Below are 23,227 nucleotides of genomic sequence, written 5' to 3' on the forward strand. Positions count from 1 at the left end.
TTTCAAACTAGTTGATGCCAGATTGCAAGTGGTGGGCAAATAGCTCAAATTCAAAATGGCCTCCAATATGGCTTCCAAATCACAGCATATTTATTGAAAACACGAAATGTTTGCACTGTATGGCATTAGTCCAGGTTTGGTGTTAGTACTAATTTCGGTCGTAAAATAGAGGAGGATATAACATAATGTACTTTTAAGAGAAAAAAAGAAATACATTGTCTGTAAAATACTGATGACATTATATGCACAAATTATTTTGGTGGTGAAGCAAGACCCCAGGTGCCCCTCCCTGCATTATTACATCATGGGCGGGCACGTGGGGAGAACTACCAACCTTCATTAAGCCAGCTGGTTGGAATCCTCACATGAAGAATTGTGAGGCGCGAACCCACATCGGTAAGGGGGAAATGATTCGAAGTTAGCGACCTTAACCACTTCGCCACTGAGGTCCCTTTGAATAAGTGTCATACCATCAAATAATGTACAGTCAGTCCGTTCAAGAGATGTGTACAAAATGTATATAATAGGTTATCCTGTAAGCTATGAAATCGGACATCTTTACCAGTGTCCGCTTATGTGCTTAGAGGCACTGGTGTGTTTCCATCCGGATGACATGCTCTAGTTTATACTTTAACTAAAGACCATATATTCAGACAATCTGAAATATGTTTCTGAATATCTATTGGTGATTGAACTCCAAACATAACAGCAGTTTCAAGGTGGCAACAGTCGGCAGTAATAAGTATTTCTGTACTTGGACTCGGTGTTACTAAATTATCCGGTCCATTGGTGTCATGGGCCTCATTCGGTTGTATTTTATTAGAGTTCGGCTTAAGCCGTGTCCAGACCTGAGGTAATCGTTATCAGTAATTGTAATCATCTGTAACCGTTTACATTTTTCCAAGTAATCACAGGTAAACAGTAATCATGCATTTTTATAACATGAATTTGTTTATTTGGATAAAAGTGTTAAGAACCAACATACTCCTGTTATTGGGTAAACGTGCATGGTAAACATTTATATCATATACCTCTTTTATACTTTTTCTCTTCAAAATGTACAAAAAATACTATTTTTGAAATAAGATAACGCTAAAAATCAATGTATGCTTGTTATAATACTTGAAAATTAATAAACTGAAGCATTTAGGGCAATTTTCATATAAATGTACTTGGTTGTAATTCCGAAACTGACTCGTTATTATTTCGTTCAGTAATAATGTAAATATAACGTGATAATTCATATATGTTACAATAAATAGTAATTAACTTTTCTTAACTATATTTCACCTATTATTCAATTTTAAATATCAATTACTCCAACCACTATATACAAATTATTTAAGACTAATTTTTAAGACTAGTTGACACATTGCAATGTGCAATATCAAATGTCAATGGTCCAATGCTTCAAGATACAGAATTATTGAAACACAAAGTATATGGCACTGTATGCATAGTACCAGTTTGTGTTGTACTAATTTCGTCGTAAAATAGAGGAGATATAAAAGTATTTTAGTAATAAAAAGAAATACAATTGTGTAATATACTGATGACATATGCCAATTATTTGGTGATAAGATAGACCAGGTGCCCCTCAATTTACAATGCGGATGGAAATAAAACTTCATTTAAGTGTTGAATCCTGCATGACGATTGTGATGGCGCGACCCATCGTTAAGGGCAAATGATTAAGTTAGCGACCTTGACCACTTGCACTGAGACCCTTTAATATGCATACATCAAAAGCGTAGTCTTCAAGAGAGTACAATTATGCAAAAGACTGTAGCTATAATCGACTCTTACGGTGTCAGCTTTATGTGCTTAGATATCACTGGTTTTCAACCAGTACATGTTAGTTATACTTTAACTAAAACTCATAAATCAAAAACAGAATATTTCTATATCTATTGTGATTGAACAACATAACAGCAGTTCAAGTGGCACAGTCGCATAATATATTTTGTATTGGACCGTGTACAATACGTCATTGGTGTCTGGGCCTCATTCGTGTATTTTATTAGAGTTCGCTTAGCCGTGCCAGACCTGGTAATGTTATCAGTAATGTAATCATTGTAACATTTACATTTTTCCAAGTAATCACATGGATAAACAGTAATCTGCATTTTTATAACATTGCATGTGTTATTTGATAAAATGTTTTAAACCATCATACTCCTCAATTAACTGCATGAAATTATTCATAACTTTTTACTATTTCCTTCAAATGTAAAAAATACCTATTTATTGAAATAAGATAACCCTAAAAATCAGTATCTTGTTATAATCTTGAAAATTAATACTGAGCATTTAGCAATTTTCTATAAATGACTTGGTTATCCGAAACTGATCGTATAATGTATTTCGTAATAATGAAATATACTGATAATCATAATTTACAATAATTATTAAATTTTCTCAACTAATCACTTTATTCATATTTAATATTCAATTACTTAACCACTATTAATTGATCTTATACTAATTTAGATATACCTTACTAGCTTTATACGATTTGTTCAAGTGTAAGAGGTTAGGTAAATATAAACACAGACAAGTATATGGGACACCTGTTAAAAAATAGCTGTCAAATTGTCAGTAAAAGGATATATTGAAAGAGTATTTTGTTATTGATAACGATTAATTGGCTATCACAACAATCCAAGCTTGTGATATTTAAGGATTACAACAAGAATATTCTTTTTATATTTATCTGGATGTCATGTCACTTTCGGGCCATTTTATGGCCACTTGATTTGAGGACTTTGCCGTAACTAGAAACGTTAAATGTAAAACGAAAAACATGCAAACTGTATCACTCACGGTGATCAGCTTGTAATGCTTTATATCACGGACAAGCAACAAGTACATTGTGTATTCAAACTTCGTAAACAAAAACAGAAATGGTTGTAATGTTAACGAACTCACAATGCATCATGCATTTTTGAAATATTCGGGAGTTTATTATTCAGCTAAGTTGAAAGAAACTGTGCAGTCAGTATCCACAGGCGACTAATATTTATTACATTTGTTGAAAGGCAAAGTGATTCGTTTGCAAATATAATATGAACTTGGATAATAGGAAATATCGATAAGTACTATACTTTATAATAACTCCCTGTCTGAAAATTGCCAACACGGGAATAAATATATTTAATCAAACTGTCCTCCAATATGTGTTCTCAAATCTTCTGTGAAACCGCTTTTAAACTTGGATTTATCGCCGAAGATGAAGTGCTTTTCCATAGCTGGTGCGTATTTGCTAGCAGGTGGGTTACGTCCATACTTCTCTGCAACAATTCGGGTCATGTTTGCGGAGTTTCCGCAACATAAGCCAATGTACTGCACACCAATTTCTTTACATTGCTCGGCAAACTCCGCTATCTGTTGACGACTGCGAAGACATGCGCACAAGTCAAGCGGAAATGCTCTCTTTTCTGAAACAAAAGTGTTTTGTTTTAGTCAGTTTGTCGACAGTAGTAACAGCCACAGTTAAACTTTTGATAAGCTGTTACTGGTCCTAGATAACGGATCTTGCCATCTTATAACGTATCATATAGGGTTTGTATCACATTTCTTGCAAGATACTAAATAACAGTAAAATATCCGACTTTTTCAATTTAGTTTTGCTTAGCGTTCAGCAAGGTTCTAATGTACTCCCGGCTAGTAAGTGTCCAGGTGATTGAAGCTTCCTTTAATGTTACTAGGGAAATGTCAAGTGTACCTATTGTAACTTTATAATTTTTTTGTTATTCTCTGATGACATAAACGTTTGTTTTGTCTGTGTTCTGCAAGATTAAATTTCAGTGTGGAGGGTAAAAGATGTACCGAAGACCGGCAGCCGTAACAGGTATGTATTGAACGTTTGGACAATGACAGATTGTGATTTGACTGATGGCAAACCGTTAATCTGTAAAGACAGTTGCTCATAGGTCTTGTCTGACTGGGATAGAAGCACTGATTAATGAACATTTATTATGTCAGAAAATGATATTTTACTAGTGATTATGGAATGAGAAAAATATCAGGCCGATATCATATTGTGATGAAATAACTTACTGGTTCCCGGTATAGTTAATGCGGTGAAAGTTGGCTCCTCCTGTGTTGTCCTATAGGTCACTGGTAATGCAGCTATAGGACCCTGCATGAAAATACAAAATCCATCGGGTTGTTTTTTTTATAATATTGCAATGTGAAGAGATTTTGACGACAACATGTACGATAAGGTATTTATTTTGAACTTGCAGCACATATACAAAGTTAGCATGAGTCAGGTTATGTGTGAGATGAATTAATTCATTTATTAATAACAAATACGATCAAGCAGGTTTACGAGTTAAGTTACCTAGTTTTTGACTTTTGAGAGGACAATGAATAGAAATATATCTTATAGCTTGAGTACACTTTTATATGTTTCCCTTTGTACTAATTATTAATAGTTCACTCGTTCAAAAAATATGTTTCAGTTCGAGGTATCTTGACACTTAGCACTTTCGTGTAACAAATCACAGTCCAAACATTGATTTTTAGAATTTTTATACTCATTTTCACACAAATTTGAAGTATTCGTTACGTCTCTTTAGTAAAATCAAGGAATTTACACACACTTTTTGTGTATAACTAAATGAACATACTTTACACATTTGCCTAATTTCTTTAAGAAGGGGAATCATTGTTTCTGGTCCCCTACTACAATTTAGGCCAACAACAGCCGCACCAGCGTCCTCCAACAGTTTACAACCTTCTGCGACATTGACCCCCTCAACGAACGTGTCTCCTGTCGCTGCGAATAGCGTTACTACTGCTGGTAACCCTAGTTATAAATAGATATGGATCATTATACGTTTATGATTGTACTAAGGTAGTTCTGCCCGATTGTTGTTTTTCCCTGCTTATATTTGTGCGTTGTGTGCCTGTGCGTCTATGTGTCATGGGCGGTGCCCTACAGTGTTGTTATATCTTACTCCTTTTTTATCTATGTTAGTTAGTTGTGTGTGGCTGTGGGTGTTTGTCTTTGGTACATGAATGTCAACACTATTGTGGTTTACGTTGTAGTGTAACTGTGATTAACGTAGCATCCCCTTTGTATATTCATTCTTGTTCTACTTTCCCCTTCAACCCCCACCTCTCCCTCCCATCTATGTTTTGCATAAAATTAAAATGTACTTGTTGGATTTTTGTTGCAACCCGTCTGTAATATTTTTCCGTTACAGTTTCTCTTTGTTGTGGACCTACTTTGCAAATGCGTGGCTCTGAGGCTGTGTTTGTGGTGCTGTGTTTTTCTGAGAAATCTACCCTTACCTATTACCTTTTTTAGATCAACGCGATGCAGCTGAATTACTAATTTCATGAAGCTTGATGAGAAGTATGTTTTATAAAGAGTCTGTCTGGTAACTAAAGGTGCACAAGCAAGCTTCTCGAGAGCCCTCCAAGATAGGTATTTTCATTAAAAAAACTCAAGCCGTGTTTGAGTTGGTTAACGAATGGTCTCTAAACTCGGAAATGGACTCTATAACTTCAGATATCATGGTGTTCGAAATCAGTAGGTCTAACCAACCTTTTCCGTATTTCTTGATACACTCTAAAGCCAACATTGCCTCGCCATGGTGAGCAAATGTCTCTGCCACTATGTAGTCCGCCCTGTATTTAACCGCAAGCTCAATCTGTTCCTGCAATATTGAACACCGCTAGTTATGTTACAAGTGATTTAACTGAGTATGCAGTAAACATTTCTTTTCTGCAGACTAAATATACCTAAAATGTCTAATTGCTAAAGACTAATTGTTCGGCACTCATATATACGCTGTAAAATGTTCCACAGGCCAAGGAACGAGGTCAGCTGTAGGGGTTAACATTTTGTTAGACCGTCGCATACATTTACTTTCGCAATAAAATTTATGTTTGGCTTATACCTTAAACATTGCTTCTGTAATTTTATATGTTTCTTCGTCATTTGGTAGGTATACGGAAGTGTTACAGATGTTTCCCGCCATCAAGCAGCCATGTTCGTCTGCAACTTCACGTGCCATTTTTAGTGCCTTGCTATTTATTTTCTCCAAATCGTTCTCTCTCCCAACTAGCCGTAGCTTTTCTCGGTGTGCGTAATACTACAAAATTCATCAATCATAAAGCATTACTAAGCCTAGTTTTATCTAAGCTTGTTTTATCTAAACAGTTTGTGTAGTGTCATTAAAACAGTTATATAACCCATGGAGCTACTTAACCTGTAAACATGTTCCGACACAGTTGCGATTTTGAAAAAAATAAAAATGTGGAAAACAACAGATTGCACAAAACGACGTAAACGAAAATGTTGCAGGCTCGGTGCACATGGAACCTTCAATAATGAACAGAGTGCAATTCCATTAAAAGCGGCGTATGGTCCCCAGATAGAATAATGACTTTACCCTAAACGAGGAAATAATGAGGCAGAACTTTAAGAGAGGGGATCTGTGGTTATGACAGACAAGACTGTAGACATGCATACATCTTGAAACGCCATCATTGATAAAAAATTATTTTACAAGCAAGTACTTGAGAACTATTTACGAACATAATTATGTCAGCCTCAGTATATGCCAAAATCTGCCATTCCGAACACAGAAATCTAATAAAGAGCTTTGGTGGAAAAAGACTTTATTCGGACTAAATGAAGGTACTATAAAGATATTTTAAAATATAACAATGGATTACCGTGATAAATTATATATCGTTGCTAACTCGATAACATAAATTTTGATTTACTATCTAAAAATAATCTGTATCATTGATGTCGGTTTACACTAGTGTAGTCCAGAGAATTTCAATTTGGGTATAATTAGTGTTAATGAAGCGACCAAAAGGGTATGAAATTCATTGGGCTGATTAACGTGTGTGGAGGGCGCACATCAAGCAGTCGAATGTATTTTATATCCATATGGTAACTACATAAACACACATCATTCCATATTTTTGCACTTTTGTTTTCTTATTTATGTAAACCTAAAAAGTATACGTTAAAAGTAACAGATCTCTGAAACGATAAAATCGCCAGCTTACAGTGCCTGTTGGAACAGCAAGTGTCTTAAAGCCCTGCTCCGCGGCTATTCAAATTCTACTGTGTGTATGCAACCCATGATTACAATAGGTAACAGTTAACGGTCATGCACCACACTTTAGCACGCAAAACCACAGCTACTTTACTTCGTTTCAATATATATTATATTATACCCTGACTCTATTTTGACAGGCGTCACTGTTCATAATCAGGATTTTCATGCTTTTCAGTGACAATTTAAGGTTAAAAGGTAGGACTGGAGCAGGTCTTTAACATCTCATCACAATACACGCTTTCCATGTAAAATTTACAAATTGCACGTTTCTCGTATGACGAATTGTTGTAGCTAGTCAGCGTTACGATCTCTAGAATGATCAGCTTTATGGCATAACTGGTATGTATCGCCTGTACATGTGTAAAAAAAAATTAGGAATAATGAATTAATATGCTGACGTACCGTGAACGCTAGTGCAACGTCGCTGCCAGCATGAACAAATTCTTCATACATAAGTCTGACAAGTTCTGGATGTTCTAAGGTCACTTCTGGAACAAAAGATCCTGCCTGTAGATAGCCTTTTCGCTCGAATTCGAAAATATATCCCTCTGCAACAACCACATTACCACCATTTTCTAATCTCTGAAGTAAGCCTGGAAAACACATACTTACATGTCTTAAAAATAGTCCTGTTAAAGGTTGTACTTACCGGATATATTATTATTGTAAAACATATAAATCTGGAGCATTCAATTTTGCTTATTTCTAATACATGTGGTTAGTAATAATGCTTTTATTGTCATTGCCCAGTCGGTCATATGTCAATGTTTTCGTTCGTGCGTTGAGAACGATTTATGAGGAAAAACCTCATTCTCAAAATTTTGTATCAGTCCTCATACATCTGACAACACAAAATTTTGTTACATACTTATTTTAAAAAAAATCCGTTATGTTTCAGTGTAAGGATAATACACGTTTTTCTTTGTGTGTATTAACGTCTGCAGAAGCCCGCGGGATTGTCTGTGACCGAGACCGAAGATACCAATGGCTTCTGCAGACGTCAATACACAAAACAAACGTGTATTGTCGCTATTCTTGCATAAAAAAACATTACACGACGACTAAGTGTATTGTTTTCATATGTGATGACTTTACGATTCCGCTACATTTTTAATTACCATTCTGTTGTTCTTGGAAACGGTAAACATGTTTTAAATATCCGTAAGCAGGGCCCCAGAAATCAACAACAATACTAAAAGATTTTTAAACGATTTTTTATCTCTCGTTATTACAAACATGGAATTAGAAAAAAGGTTCATATAACTTCAACATTTGGTAAACAAGAGCACAATTTCAAGAATAATAACTTTACATTCGAGTTATTTTGAGTACGGACACATTTGGAGAACGGATGAGTACGAACGTAGTGTTAAGCTTTCAAGCTCTTCCAGAAATTAGATAACAACATACCGACCGATACTTAATAAAATCATAAATATGATTCCTAAAAACAAACACTTGCACAAGTTACACGCGATTCTTAAACATTCACGGTTGTCTACAAAAACTGAAAATACGCTGAGTTCTAAAAGGGGAGTAAACAAGGAAAGAAGCGAGTACGAACATTGTTGGGGGCAGCGCATTTGGCGTTGGTAACTGATACAGCAAAACATTCTATGGTTTAGATTGCATCTTTAAATTTATTCTACAAGAAGAGGTTTTTATGAAAGAAACAAGACGCAGATGCCAGATTTTAATCTGAGGAAATACATATAGATCTACGTCCCTGCCTGGGAAAGCATTTCAAAAATAAAAGTCGGATATTAACAGCACGTGAATTGCTTTCTTTGCACACGATTTTTCTCCCGTTAATTCATGGACGGATCCAGTGAAAAAAAGTTTTTACGCATGAATGGAACCTGAAATGTCAATATTTTCCAATTGCCATTCAAATTTCATATCGGGTGTGTGACGTCATTTGTGACGCCAGTTTCATGTATGTCGTCGTGTTTAAAAGTTCTTTTCAATTTCACTTGGGCTTAATAACAGATTAGAAGCATTCAGATCAGTGGATCTAGATTTCTGTTTGAAAAAATATGTGCTGGATGGGAATATGACACCCATATTAAAACCCCATAGGGTGCTAGAATCTACTGGTAAAATTATGGCAACGTCCGGGATGGTAATATAGCACCCATGTTAAAATCCCATAGAGTGCTATAAGTATGAGTTTGAGCCGTCTTTGATTGTCATGTGAGAAAATTACCCAGGTGACAGTATGGTGCTGCATGAGTATCAATCCCTTCCATTGATACTCTGTACACTGTGTCAGTATAACTTTAAGCCAGACAGAAAACCGGAACATTTATCTTTTAAACTTTCTTATTCTACTTATTCTCCTCCCACAGTGCCCTCTATAACAGTTTTTCACATTGTAGTGTTAGGTTTTGGACCAGGATTGGTAAAGGGTGGGATGAAGGACAGCTTTTGTCTTGATCAGTAGTGTATGTGAGAGTATTAAACTAAATTAAAAAGAAAGATCTTGATGTCAACAACTTTCAAAGAAATTGTAGTACATAATAAAAAAAATTTTTATGACTGGAATTTACAGGCAAAACTACAAAGTTATAAGTTGAGTGGTATGTCGGTAAATATGTCGATTTGTAAGTAGATTCTATATGTTGTACAATGCTGCTGAGTTACATGAAGCGGACCTGATGCTGTTCTAATGTGTTATAATCAAGTTGATACTCGCTGATGTCATGTTATTCCACTGACATTATGTTCATCTTCTGCTGGCATTATGTTGATACCGATACTCATCAGCTTGACATCATGTTGATAATCAACCAACATTATGTTGGTCGCATGTTGGTCTTATTAGGTTGCAAGCATTGGTATCTTTACGCCATCAAGGCACTAACTGTGACAAAACAAATACTAACAGTACTACCTGAGAGCCTGAGAGGGATTCGGGTAATTATATAATGTATAGCTTTAACTAAGATGACTTCATTTAAGGTGCTCCGAGGACCACTATGATCAAGGAGCAAGGAGCTCTGTGGTTGAGGGATGAGGACTCTAGGATTGAGGAATGAGGACCTCTATGGTTGATGGGATAAAACTGCTGAATCAGTTGCCACTTACGAATGTGGTTTTGAAACCCAAATTGAGATGTACAAATCTTTCGTATTAGTATAGCACATTTTCAGATTACAGGTATCACTACGTCACACTCAATGCGGTCATCCCTATTATTAGTAACAAACATGCATGGCTCAGAGATTTTCGGACAGTATAATTCTATAGCACATAGAGTTAATTACTGTACATAGGGATTGTATTTGCACATTCTTATCCCGCAGTAAATGATGTACCTGGCCGGTGTTGTAAAATTTGTTTATATTTAAAGTAATAAAGTGTATATTAACTGAGATGGTTGAATATTTGGTGCATTTTGTTCATATCTTTTTAGATAATCATCCGTGAATAAAATATACATGTAATAATTGATCATGTAGGCATAATTATGAGACTTTTTGTCAATATTCTTAGTAAAAAAGAAAGTAAATGCTCATAAAATGTCTTCAAAATTTGCGAAAAGGGCAGTTAAAATAAGAACATCTGCATGATATAGATATAATAGTATAACTTAAAAAATAATGGGTTGTAATTTTATAGCCCATTTTAAGCTACTTAACTAAAAAAATATACCAAGTGAAGATGCTGGACAAACTTTTAAACTATTATTTTCCACGATGTTTTTAGATGGTATTAGTAAATATAATAAATGAATTGTATTTTGTAGCAATTGCTGCTTTTGTTTCAGACGGAAAATGACAAAAGATAAAGAAGGATTTCGATGAATTAATTGGAATTTAGTAACTTTTACACATAAAAATTGTTATTTATTATATATTGAATGATAGTAAAAAACGCAGAAAAAAAATATTGTTTCATTTTTGTTACGTATCTAAAGTTTGGAACATTTGTTCTGACAAATTCTACTTGTTCTTTTTTTTTTCTTTATTGTTTGACGCGACATTATTATCATTTTAGTCCTATTTAGGTTATGTATCAGGAGTCTGTTAACTGAAGCAATGCAAACTGTCATACAACTTTCCCACAAAATTTGGACACTTGGATCCTGAACGAATTATTCCCCAGTCAGATTGTCACTAATATCAAACTCGCAATATCTGGTCCAACTGAGTTGACTCAAATACTGCTCATGTTTTAGTTTAAACAAACCAATAAATTTTCTAAAAAAGTAGGCCTAAGACAGTTGTTCACGATTTTCCCACTCTGGTTCTCAAAAAAGAGAAAATTGTTTTATACTGACAGATCACATTATGTATTTTTCATACATAGGTATTTTCTTTTTGGTTGATATAGATTTCAATCTAAGGTTTCAATAACAGATGTTTTATTTTTCTATCAGTGTCATTTTTTTCAGGGGCGTTCCTGGGTCATATTGAAAAATACGCCGTGGGGGAGGTTGGAGGAGGGGGTGTCCCCCTCCTGCGGGTGGGGGTACGGGGGCCCTCCCCCGGAAAAATTTTGCTTTTAGGGCTGCCAGGAGAGCTAATATAAGGGTCTTTTGGGTAAAACTAGACACTTAAATTTCATCACAAAATGTAATGATAAAATTCGTAAAATAATGAATGACATGATATTTTTTCATATGAGATACATGTCCATTCTATTTTCTCGCTAGACTTTGAAAACAAATGCAACACGGTGGGGAAACCACGTGACTAACTTGGGTAACGTGCACGCAAAAGTGCTAAAAATAGGCCCGCTTCAGGTATGTTTTTTCACTATAACTTTTTTGATCCGCCTTTGTTTTAAACGAGATTACGTGCATAAACCCCGCAATAAAAAGCTCTTTCATCGGATATATGTAACTTGATGAAACTCTCTCCCGTTTTTACGTAATCCTTGCCCAACCGATTCGAAAGATGCAAAATATTTTGGTAACGAACACGTCTGTTCACAAGTTACGCACCTAGCACAGATTCTGCAGAGAATTTCCGCTGGAATTTAAGTTTAACATAAAGCTTGTCATTGTCCAAAGTCCTGTACCAAATAATTAACATGACTATTCAGGAATATTAAAGATATCCTAAGACAAAGGGTGCGGTAACGTACACGTTGCGTTTTTTCAGGAGGTGACGTACACGTCATTTTTCCCCAGAGGGTAACGTACACGTCAAAGACTATTTATCATGCATGTAGACCATCTTTGTCTTTAAATGACTGAATTGTTAACATTGTTAAAAAAGATGCAAATGCTTGGAATAGGCTGTTTTTCTTTCGGTATGTTAGTATATACAGAAATGCTACAGTGAAAATGTGTAGCGTCGGTCCTCATCCTAGCTTGGAAATAATTACACGTTTACAGCTCTTGTATATCTATACATAAATAGGTAAGATGATAAAATTTTGAAATTATTTTGCTCTAAATCCATCATATGCGCAACTGACCATGTATCTTTGAGTGAAAAAGTTGACAGTTGCTTACGGGTGATGGAAGCCTAGTACTTGTTCTTTCCAGTAACGATAGTTAGTTTAGTTGTCCGCACCAAAATTATGATTCTGACTTTTGAAAGAGACAAACAAAAAGAAGTATTAAATACGCATATAGGTATAATTGTTGCACCGAGAGTAACAGCAGTAAAACTATTATCTATTTATAGCACGGAGAATGAATATATTTGCCAGGAGAGCGAAATGTCTTTTCGGAGAAAAAGTAATTTAAAGGCGCACGAGAAGAGACATAGTGGAGCGTGAACCTACCACTGTTGTGGGAAAAACTTTTTTTGGACGACCCATTTTCTAAAAATAACAACAGAAAAAAACGTGTTACTTTTCTTTTTGACATGTTTATATTTTGTATATCATTGATTTTACTTGGATTCCATACAAGTTTCTTATACATACAGAGAGGTAATTAAAAATAGAGTCAGTAAGAGTTATGACTCCTTATCACTGCACTTCCTTTCACTGACCTGTATTAATGTACAAAGTATCAAATCAACCCTTCATAGTTTTTGGCTTGGGCTTCAGTCAAGCTTCTTGCTTTTCCTTTTCATGCATAAAGGGAGGTGATTCAAAAATGGGGTCAGCTAAAGTAATGGTTCATTGACACTGCACTTTGCTTCACTGACCTCTATCAATGTATCAAGTATCAAAACAATCCTTTATATGGTTTTGACATTGGCTCCAGACAAGTTTTTTCCATAGATAAAGGGAGGTTATTCAAAAATAAGATCAGTTAGAGTTATGGTTCTTTGACACTGTACTTTCTTTCATTGGACCTCTATTTATGTGCAAAGTTTCAAGTCAATCCTTTATATGATTTCGACTTGGGCTTCAGACAAGCTTTCTATATAACGACAAGGGGAGGTAATTTAAAAATGGGACCATTACACTGCGCCTCCTCTGTCAATGTGTAAAGTATCTTCAAATTCTTCAAATAGTTTTTGACTTGGGCTCTGGACAAGTCTTTTTATAAGGATAAGGGGAGATAATTGAAAAATGGGACCACCTAGAGTTATGGTTCTTTGATACTGCACATCCTCTCACTGTGTTCGATCATTGTAATATGAAGTAACAAATTAGCACCTTTATTATTTTTTGAGTTATGCTCCGGACAAGAAGCGTGACGGACGCCAGCCGGTCGCCAACGGACAGAAAGACGGACGACGGAAAAGTGATCCCTATATGTCGCAGCTACTTTGTAGTAGGCGACACAAAATCTGTCTGTCAACTGTACTTGGTTAAAAAAAAATCAACTTTTTGCGACATTTTCTAACTTTTTTTGCGATCCAACATAGCTTAGTTTAGTAAAATAGTTAATTGTAATCTCGTTAATGCTTATATAAGGTATTTGATTTTGTGAATGAACAGCCTAAACATAACCGAGGCTGTTACTTTAAAGCTTTGGATGTAACTGATGCATTTATAGATCTATATTATCAGAATATGTCAGCATTTATAATTTAATCAACCATGGAATGACTATGTCCTTAGATATGCACAATTTAGGTCAATACTGATATGTTGTTTCAGTAAGGAGGTCTAAATGAATAACTAGCTGACCAACAAACTGTCACTAACCCACAGAAAAAATAACATTACTCCCGCACGATAATTTAAACGACAACGTGTTTATATTATTGGCTGATTGTTATGGTCCCATGCATGATAGAACTCAAATAGTTTGTCAATGATTCAAATAAGGTGCATGCTGTCATATTAAACAAAAAGATTTCTGTATTGTAACGTTTTAATAAAGAAAAATCATGGTTATCAAGCATGCTATCGTTCCAGTTATCGTTCAGAATTTATACTAATTTCAGCATCTTTTAACAATATAAAAAATGTTTACAGTTCAACGGGTCATCAAGAAGATTTGAACATATGGATTTGATTAAACCCTGCTGACAGACGGACATGGTTTATTCCCAGAAACCTAATTAACGTTTGATAGTTGGAGAAAAAAAAAGTTGACATTTAAAATGGCAACTGCTAACAATGTCTACTTGTCAAAATAACATACACGATTAGACCATAAAATTCCAAATGCTATTCATTTTCACTGTAGCATTTCTGTATATACTAACATACCGAAAGAAAAACAGCCTGTTCCCAGCATCTGCATCTTTTTTATAACAATATCAAAATGTTTACAGTTCAGTCATTTAAAGACAAAGATGTTCTACATGCATGATAAATAGTTTTTGACGTGTACGTTACCCTCTGGGGAAAAATGACGTGTACGTCACCTCCTGAAAACCGCAACGTGTACGTTACCGCACCCTTTGTCTTACGATATCTTTTAATATTCCTGAATAGTCATGTTAAATATTTGGTACAGGACTTTGGACAATGACAAGCTTTATTTTAAACCTAATTCCAGCGAAAATTCTCTGCAGAATCTGTGCTAGGTGCGTAACTTGTGAACAGACGTGTTCGTTACCAAAATATTTTGCATCTTTCGAATCGGTTGGGCAAGGATTACGTAAAAACGGGAGAGAGTTTCATCAAGTTACATATATCCGATGAAAGAGCTTTTTATTGCGGGGTTTATGCACGTTATCTCGTTTAAAACAATGGCGGATCAAAAAAGTTATAGTGAAAAAACATACCTGAAGCGGGCCTATTTTTAGCACTTTTGCGTGCACGTTATCCGATTTAGTCACGTGGTTTCCCCACCGTGTGCAAGCCTGCGACTTTTTCTATTTGCAAAGATGTCAACTACTTCGTCTGCATTGATTTCTCGCTCCTGATAAATGTTCATTAACCCGAGACCGCTCAGTCTCTCAGTTCCCATTGTGCTCCTCAGATATGTTTTCACCCGACGCATGGTAGAGAATGACCTCTCTGCGGTCGCCGTAGACACTGGCATAACAGTAAGAAGCATCATGCACATTCTGATGTTTGGAAATGATTCTTTCCGAGCCAGACGGAGACTAGCTGAAAGGTCCTCAGTGGCCATCGGACGGCCGTCTGCAAGTGTAGGGTCTGTCCACCAAGTTCGCCATCTTGCACATTCCCTCAAAAACGTCGCCTCGTCGACGTCTAAATTAGCCTGTACCCCTCTGAATAGTTCTCTGCAGTTTTCGACAGGTAGATTTGTTCTTTGCACCTGTGATATATCAAATATATATGACATGCTGTTGATTTAAAGAAAATTTATTATATCTTTAAATTCATTAATCGGCTGATCATGTATATAGTATGTTAAATACCTCTTTTTTACTTTATTTAGGCCTAAACATTATAATGTTCAATTCACACCTCACGTTCAAACAATACGAAAACAATTGATCAGACAATAACTCTTGAATGAATGAATGAATGAATGAATGAAATGTAGAGCTCTATAAAAGTGTTTCATATATTTTCACCTGGGATGGTATCAGCCATTGGACCTTGAATCCATCATTAGCCTGCATCAGTCTGTCGTTAAGCTCTGTGAGCATGTGGTCTAAGAACGGTAAGTACATGTTGACCTTCCAAAATGCAGATATCGTCTGCGCTGGAGCATTGGCGCGGTTTTGCTGGCGCCCAACATTCCTGGCCATGGACGGCTCAACACCAACGTCAGCGGCAATCATCACAGCCTTGTCATACAAGGTGTCCCATACGTCCTCACAAGCTCTGTCATTCTAAAAAAGTCAAGGACTTTGTAGATTTTATATTGAATTCGTACTGGTATCAAAAACGGCCAGAACAATAGCAGAAAGACAGTCAGCCAGACGCGCATGCACATGCACACATACAGCGGACCATGTAGTGTAACACATATTTTATGAAAAAGGTACAAAAACATATTGGTAGGCTGCCAAGGTATTAAAAAGTGATAGCTCTCTCCTAATAAAATTATACTGCTGTATAGGAGTGTTGTGCGACAAATTTTCGGATGTCCTGTATCGACCATACAAAGGAAATTGCGAAATAACGGTGTACCTGTAGCAGCCTTATCACAATCTTAGTATCGTTTGCAGCTTTGACCAGGTCACAGGTTTTGCTCTGCAGTGCGGTCGACAAGGAAACAAGAGCCGATAGGACGTGTTCGGCTGCTACCAACGACACAATAAAGCTGAACTGCAAGACTGATGTTTTATGCCCCGATGCCTTTGTGTCTCCGTCGTCAGCAAGCTGCTCAAGTGACGTCACAACTGTTCTAAAATTGTAAATGCGTAGCCAAATAATTTTCAAAAAAGAAATTTTAAATTTATAGACTATTGTTCTTACATAATCAAATTAACTGATAGCTTGTGTCAACTAAACTTCCGATGTATATTTTCTATAAGTAAAAATTTACTTCTTTCAAGTTTACCTGTAGGCACATAGGAATGTGTGAAGGGCGTCCGCACGTGCTGCCCATCTCGTTTCACAGAGAGACTGAAGACGCTTTCTCTCCTCCATATTGGCACGGCTCACGTCGTCAGCTTCCAACGTCTCTTTGAAGTTAAGGAGGCGTTTTGCAGAGTAATTAAATGCAAAGGCCACTGTTTGCACGATATCCATCATATTGCGGATGTACCCGATCTTGCATGCGTGTATAATGGCCAGGTTCAGACAGCGGGCCTTACAATGGGTATATATAGCTTCAGGGTACTGTGCTCTGATACGTGCCTGCACCCCTCTGTATATACCAGACATATTACTGGCTCCATCGTATCCTTGTCCGCGCATCTTGTCGAGATCAACTCCTGCATAAAAATAACACATCATTTGTCATAAGTAGTGGTAATTCTAAGACGATTCTGTTTTAAATGGTTTCCACTATGTACTCCATATAGAAGAATAATTCTTTGGAGAGAATAATGTAGAAAATTCTATACACTTTGAGATTATGCTAAGCGATTATCAAAAATAAATGCTATCTATACAGAATGGCTTCTTCAGCGTATCTGAGTGCACGTTTTGTGACACAAATCTGCAACATTATTGTATATACCGGTACTGTTTTATAAAATGAAAATTTTTTTAACAGTCGAATTAGCATATAACGGTGGTTTAGAGGTTAAGGTGTCTGCCGCTTATTTCGGAGGTTGCAGTTTCGAGCCACAACAGGGTCACGACCGTACATTCTAATATGACAGCAGTACTGGTTTTTCAGGATACGGACTCGATTCAAGCTTTCTTCACAGATATGGAGCTAAAATAAATTAGTATAAACTAAGCACGTAAATCGTTTAGAAGCTAATGATTGCTTACCGTTCATATGTATACAAAAATGACTTACCTAGCTCCTGAAGATTCTGGAGGAATGCTGTCGCCAAAGCCTCCCCCTTCGTGCTAGCACACTCTGCAAATCCAATGAAGTCCTCGCGAACTTCGTCCTCGTGTACGTAGCGGACACAGAGGGCCATCTGCTCCATTGTAGCAGCATCCGTTGCTTCGTCAGCAATAAATCCGAAAACGCCAGCTGAGTTACAACTGTTTACTATTTGGCTTGATATCATATGTCCGATGATTCCAATCAGTTCATTCTGTATGTTAGGGGATGTGTACATTGTGCGGGGGTCTCCTTCTTGCAGATGCGTATTTAACACAGTGTTGTGTTTAGCCTGAAATTTCAGTAGAGCCTTGAAATTTCCCATATCATCTTCATGCCCTCGTAAAGCAATGTTCTGTCTACCACAAAACACTATAGTGTCAACAATCGCGGTAAGGATAAGGCGATTTTTTTCAACAAGAACGTTGTATTGAGTGGTAATGGAACACTCGATATCTTTTTTCTCCCCTCTCATTACAGCTAGGAAATTGTCGGCTCCAATTTCCTGATCTGCGTGATACACAGAATTTTCGTGTTTTTCAATTATCTTTTTGATGTTGCTCCAATCTGAAACTGGAACTTTCGACAGGGCTTTGCATCTTGCGTCTTGCTCGCCAAACAAAAAACATGGTGCACAGTAAACCCCATCAGCAGAGACTGAGTATTTTAGCCACTTGTGCGTGGTGAACCAGCCCGCCTGTGCCTTCCGTAGTTTCCCACCATTGAACCTTAAATAAAACGCATAAATATTTTTGTGAAACAACAATACCTGCTTCGATTACTTTTTCATGAAGTATACTTTACAATACAGAAAAAATGACATTCTTGCCCACATACTTCGTTTAAATCGGGTTTCTTTTAAAGCGCATATTTTTGTATATTACAATACCGTCTGTCTAATAAATATTAATGTAATATACTGCAAAATAATCGCATTATTAAACTTATTCTAAAACTGTTCTGGGCTATTTCGATAAATGTATGTTAAGGTTTGAACAGCTTCGGGAGAATAAAATACAAACCTAGTTGGAAACTTGTATTCCTGGGCATCCCATTGCTCTGACAACAGCGCTAACTTATCATCACATGACAAGCTAACAGATGATTCAATAAAAACATCAGGGTATGGTGGAGACGACATTTCAAAATTTCCCGCTCAGGAGAACTTGTTTACAAACATCATTCGGATACCGTATATAAACAGCGATACTATGTAAAGGGGGACAACAACGTACACACTTTACATATACTGTTAGAAAAAGAAAGCGAGTAGGCTTTGAAGATCAAATCTCAAAACATAGGCGTAGGAGCAGGGGGGGCCAGCGGGGGCCAGGCCCCCCCCAAAGCTAGGAGAGGGGGGGCCAAAGTATAGTTTGGCCCCCCGAATATTTTGGAAAAGAGATATAAATTGCAGTCTAATATAACATTTACTTAGCATCATATAATTCTTTTCAACCTGATTTCTGATTTGCATTTGGCCTTCCCTTGTATTCTGACTAAAAATGTCTCTTTCCGTAGTGTGAGTACTGAAATCTGTACGCGCCACGCCAAGAATCGTTTACATTTTATAAAAATAATATATCATTGAGCGCAATCACTACAGTTCCGGTTTGAGCGTCTGCAAAATCAATGTAGGCCTAACTATTAAGCCTGTTTACGCATGTAAACGTTATGTATTTTTTTGTTTTTCATTGTCCATTCAAGGGAAATGATATTTCCACAACTTTATACCACAATTAGACAAATGCAGTGCTAACTGATTGTATGTCCAGGGCTTCAACAGAAGAATGTAAAAAAATGGCACACTTAATTAGAACAATACATAATATGACTGATTATGACAGTTCAGTGCCTAGTCGTATGTGTATCATCAGAATAACTCCATGATTGCTAAAACATAAAGGCTTGAGGGGCCTATGGCCCAATTAATCCCTGTACAAGGCTTTGAGGCTTTGTCACAAATAATGTACTGAGGATACCTTGCCGCTAACCCCCCCCCCCCCCCCCCCCCCCCCCACACACACACACATAAACCGCCGGTCGAAAAGGTTTGGCCCCCCCAAAGTTAAACTCGCTCCTACGCCCATGCAAAATTGTTTAAAAATGTTTTATTACAGTTTTGGGTTTTGGAAATGTGTTTTAATTTCGTCAGTGATGTAAAGATTACCCCTAACCCGGGTAAGGGTTCAATTTTTATTGCATTTTTCGCCTTAAAATCATTTTCATTTTTTCAAGCCTTTTTTTTATTTATACGCACGGGCGTATAGGCGTATGGGCAGGTACGCCCCTGTTTTTTGTTTACTTTCACCAATGATAATAGAGAACAATATGTAATTTGATTTTGATAAAGTTTTCCTGAATTATTATTTCTTATAACTAATGTCATAGCTTTCAGTATAGCAAATGAATAAGATAATCGAATTTGGTGTGAAAACAGTTTACTGTATGTTAATAATAACATCAGGTAAAGTAAATGTTTTCACAGAGTTCTAGTCTGAATGTCTGAAATCCATTTACAGTTCTTAAACAGAAAAAAAATAATGTTTTTAACATCATACAACCATCAAACAATTCATTAAGTCTATATAAGTAACACATATCTCTCTCAATGTTTGTCCGAATCCTTAACCATAAACCTGGGTTTATCAGGTCATTCTAAAAATAGACACAGGGGCTGATTAGAGAATGTGCTATTGCACATTTGAGCTCAGAATCTACATAGACGTTTTAACCCACTTCCAACACCTAATGTTCATATTTTACATCAATATTGCTCATTTGCTGTAATATAAAATCCATTTTATGTCCATTAAATGCACCTAGTCACTTTATTCATAAAACGTACCGAGGCTAAACATATGAAATGTCCCTTACCTATCATCACAAAGTGCTTATAGAATGCGTGTTGATATTAAAGGGAGGTAATAAATATTTGTTTAGGCAACTTTTGTTTCAATGATTTATGTCAATAAAAATAAACTAAGTACACATTGATAAAATAACTATTTTGCAAGGCTTTATATCTTCTTTTAATATGTTTGTGGTGATTTTTAAACTGTTCTGGAATATTTTACAGGGCAACTATATATTCAGATATTTGTTATTGTTATACTGATCAGTAGGTCAAATTAAACGAAGTACAGGTATTACGGCTGTCACTCTGCTGTATGCTAATAATGTTTGAATGTCCAGACCGACCGTTTGGGCTACCAACACATAATAACTGGTGAGTTATGACCGGGAGATCAGGCTACGGACATAATCTGAGTAGTGTGTACACTGGCCTCAATTAAAAACTGCAGAATTTCAGTGGCACAAAATATAAGTATAATAGGGAAAATAAAGCTTATGACTGGCGTATCCATCGTTTAGTTTTTAGGAGATACCAGTAAAAGTAGTCCCAACTAGTGATGGTGATCTGGTACTGGAAAATGATCTGACAACCGCAGGGTTATCTGTCACCCTCCTGGTTGGTGATCTGGCGACCTGGCACCCTATGCTAAACTCACATAGGGTGCTATAAGCCTCCAGATAATCTACTTTTAGTAACATAACCAGAGTGCCAGATCACCGCCCTTTAATACTGACAAGGAAAATACTTGTTACAAAGATGACGTCATAAAGACGTCGAAGTCCTTGGCCGGAATGGTCAAAAATTAAACTTATGCACGGAATCAGTGGAAATATCCGATGATCACAATGCTGCTTCAAAAGCAGAGCAAACAGTTGGGATAATGCAAGTCGGAATGAAAAACAGAAAGGTCTGTTACTTAACTCTTATAGAATTATTGGAAATTAGTTGTCCTTAAGATAAGCCAGACATGTTTTTTTTTTCTCAATTTTTGCTCAAAAGTTTCGGAAAAGGGTAATTAAAACAGTTCCTGTTTTCGCACGAATGTCTGGCCACCACGTCACTACTATTTCTGTATAAGGTACAGATACATAAGGCCCTACATTATTTTTTATGATACAATGATTGCCTCATATAATTATATGTAGGCCTAATTGGCGGACATTCCCGCTCCCCCTTAAACGTGGTATTTTTAAATAAAACATACCAGTCTAGCAAGAATTTGCTAATTTGGCAATAGGAGTCTGGTTAAAGATCATGGATTTTACCATAAAATGAAATTCTTTTTTACACAATGTGAGTCAACTAATTTACACTTCAGAAATCTTCATGTCATTGGATTTATTTCATATATTTGAAAAGTTCACACATGTATAGTGATAAAGAGAAATCGAACAGATATAGCTAGGAGATTTATTCTGTAATTTTGTGTTCAGGCTAGAAAAAATAATCAGCTTGCAGATCAGATACTTATTTTACATTACGATGTATTCAAGAAAAAAATAGATTTTCATTTACTGTTTTTGCTTCAAATATAAGTCAAAATGTCATTTGCTGTCATCAGTTAAAAATATCCTAATAGGATACTCCCGACCCCTCTACCCTACATCACCTCTGTGTACTATATGCACCAGGTACGCGCCTGACCAGCGTTACGACACAAAGGAGTTATTAGAGTTTGGAATCAAATTTCACTGAATTTTTCTTATAATCATAATGACACATATCATTTAATCCATTACTTTTTAATACATGTAAGCAGTTCTGTGTCGCCGTTCTTACTTTTTTTCACAATTTCATTACTTGGAAGGGCTTAATGTAATGTTTTCATAGTTTGTTGCCCAACCCATTTACTTTGTTTTGTTTAAATATTTTGTATCTATTTGCATGCATACATAGGCAGTCAAATATGGTTAGAAATTTTTATAAATAGGGCTTTCCAAACACAAAGTATGTAGCAATTTATATGTAACTTATATGTTGATTGTATTGTATTACCGATTAATTCAAATAAATTTTAAACGAAAGAATATAAATATGCATGTCATGTAAAATTAATGAAAAATCGTTACCTTTTTCTGTCATTTTTTGTAGATAAAGGTTAACCCGATACAACAGTTGATATACAAATAACTACAATGTATATATAGATTAAATGAAACGAAGGTGCGTGCTTTTGTATATTATCTCGTAGGTTAACTTAACTTCCAGATAGCAGACAAGTGTACAAGTATTGTTACATTATCATATATGAGTGTGAGGTTATCTAACAGCGTTGAGTACATTACCTAATTATTGCCAGAAACTACGGAAGCCTATTAGGGACATTTTGTCTTAGTTTTTATGCATTACCTCTAGACTAGCCACTAGACTGATAATAACTGTATTAAATTTTTTTCCTTTTTTGACGAATTCAATTTCATAGAGACAAAAGCCAGTCTATTTTAGAGATTTTCACATAGGACTGATGTATGATATTGGACATAGGATATAGACTGGCTCAGTTCACTACATTCAATCATAAAAATGTAAAAAGATATATCATAGTCT

General features: G+C 36.1%; 1 protein-coding gene across 2 annotated transcripts; it reads right to left on the minus strand.

Moving 5' to 3' along the window:
- Positions 1–2,946: 2,946 nt before the first annotated feature.
- LOC123550078 (betaine--homocysteine S-methyltransferase 1-like) lies at positions 2,947–22,888 on the minus strand. 2 transcript variants are annotated; one of them, XM_045338516.2, is made up of 7 exons: positions 22,750–22,888; positions 7,494–7,684; positions 5,913–6,107; positions 5,558–5,669; positions 4,635–4,813; positions 4,060–4,141; positions 2,947–3,437 (listed from the first exon to the last, which is right to left on the minus strand). In XM_045338516.2, exons 1-7 carry the CDS (start codon positions 22,760–22,762, stop codon positions 3,154–3,156), a joined length of 1,056 nt encoding a protein of 351 aa, XP_045194451.2. In that variant the 5' UTR covers positions 22,763–22,888; the 3' UTR covers positions 2,947–3,153. The 2 variants fall into 2 exon arrangements, with proteins under 2 accessions (XP_045194451.2, XP_045194452.2); XM_045338517.2 differs by lacking the exon at positions 5,913–6,107.
- Positions 22,889–23,227: the final 339 nt, after the last annotated feature.

Source organism: Mercenaria mercenaria, chromosome 6 (genome assembly GCF_021730395.1).
Source record: "Mercenaria mercenaria strain notata chromosome 6, MADL_Memer_1, whole genome shotgun sequence".
Classification (NCBI taxonomy): Eukaryota; Metazoa; Mollusca; class Bivalvia; order Venerida; family Veneridae; genus Mercenaria; species Mercenaria mercenaria.

What these genes read in the sequence shown, in the direction of transcription:
- LOC123550078 (XM_045338516.2), bottom strand. An exon ending in AAATTAGGCAAATGTGTAAA is followed by an intron (nt 4,142 to 4,634) that starts GTATGTTCATTT and finishes ATTTTCATGCAG; the next exon opens with GGTCCTATAGCTGCATTACC. An exon ending in ATTAACTATACCGGGAACCA is followed by an intron (nt 3,438 to 4,059) that starts GTAAGTTATTTC and finishes CTTTTGTTTCAG; the next exon opens with AAAAGAGAGCATTTCCGCTT.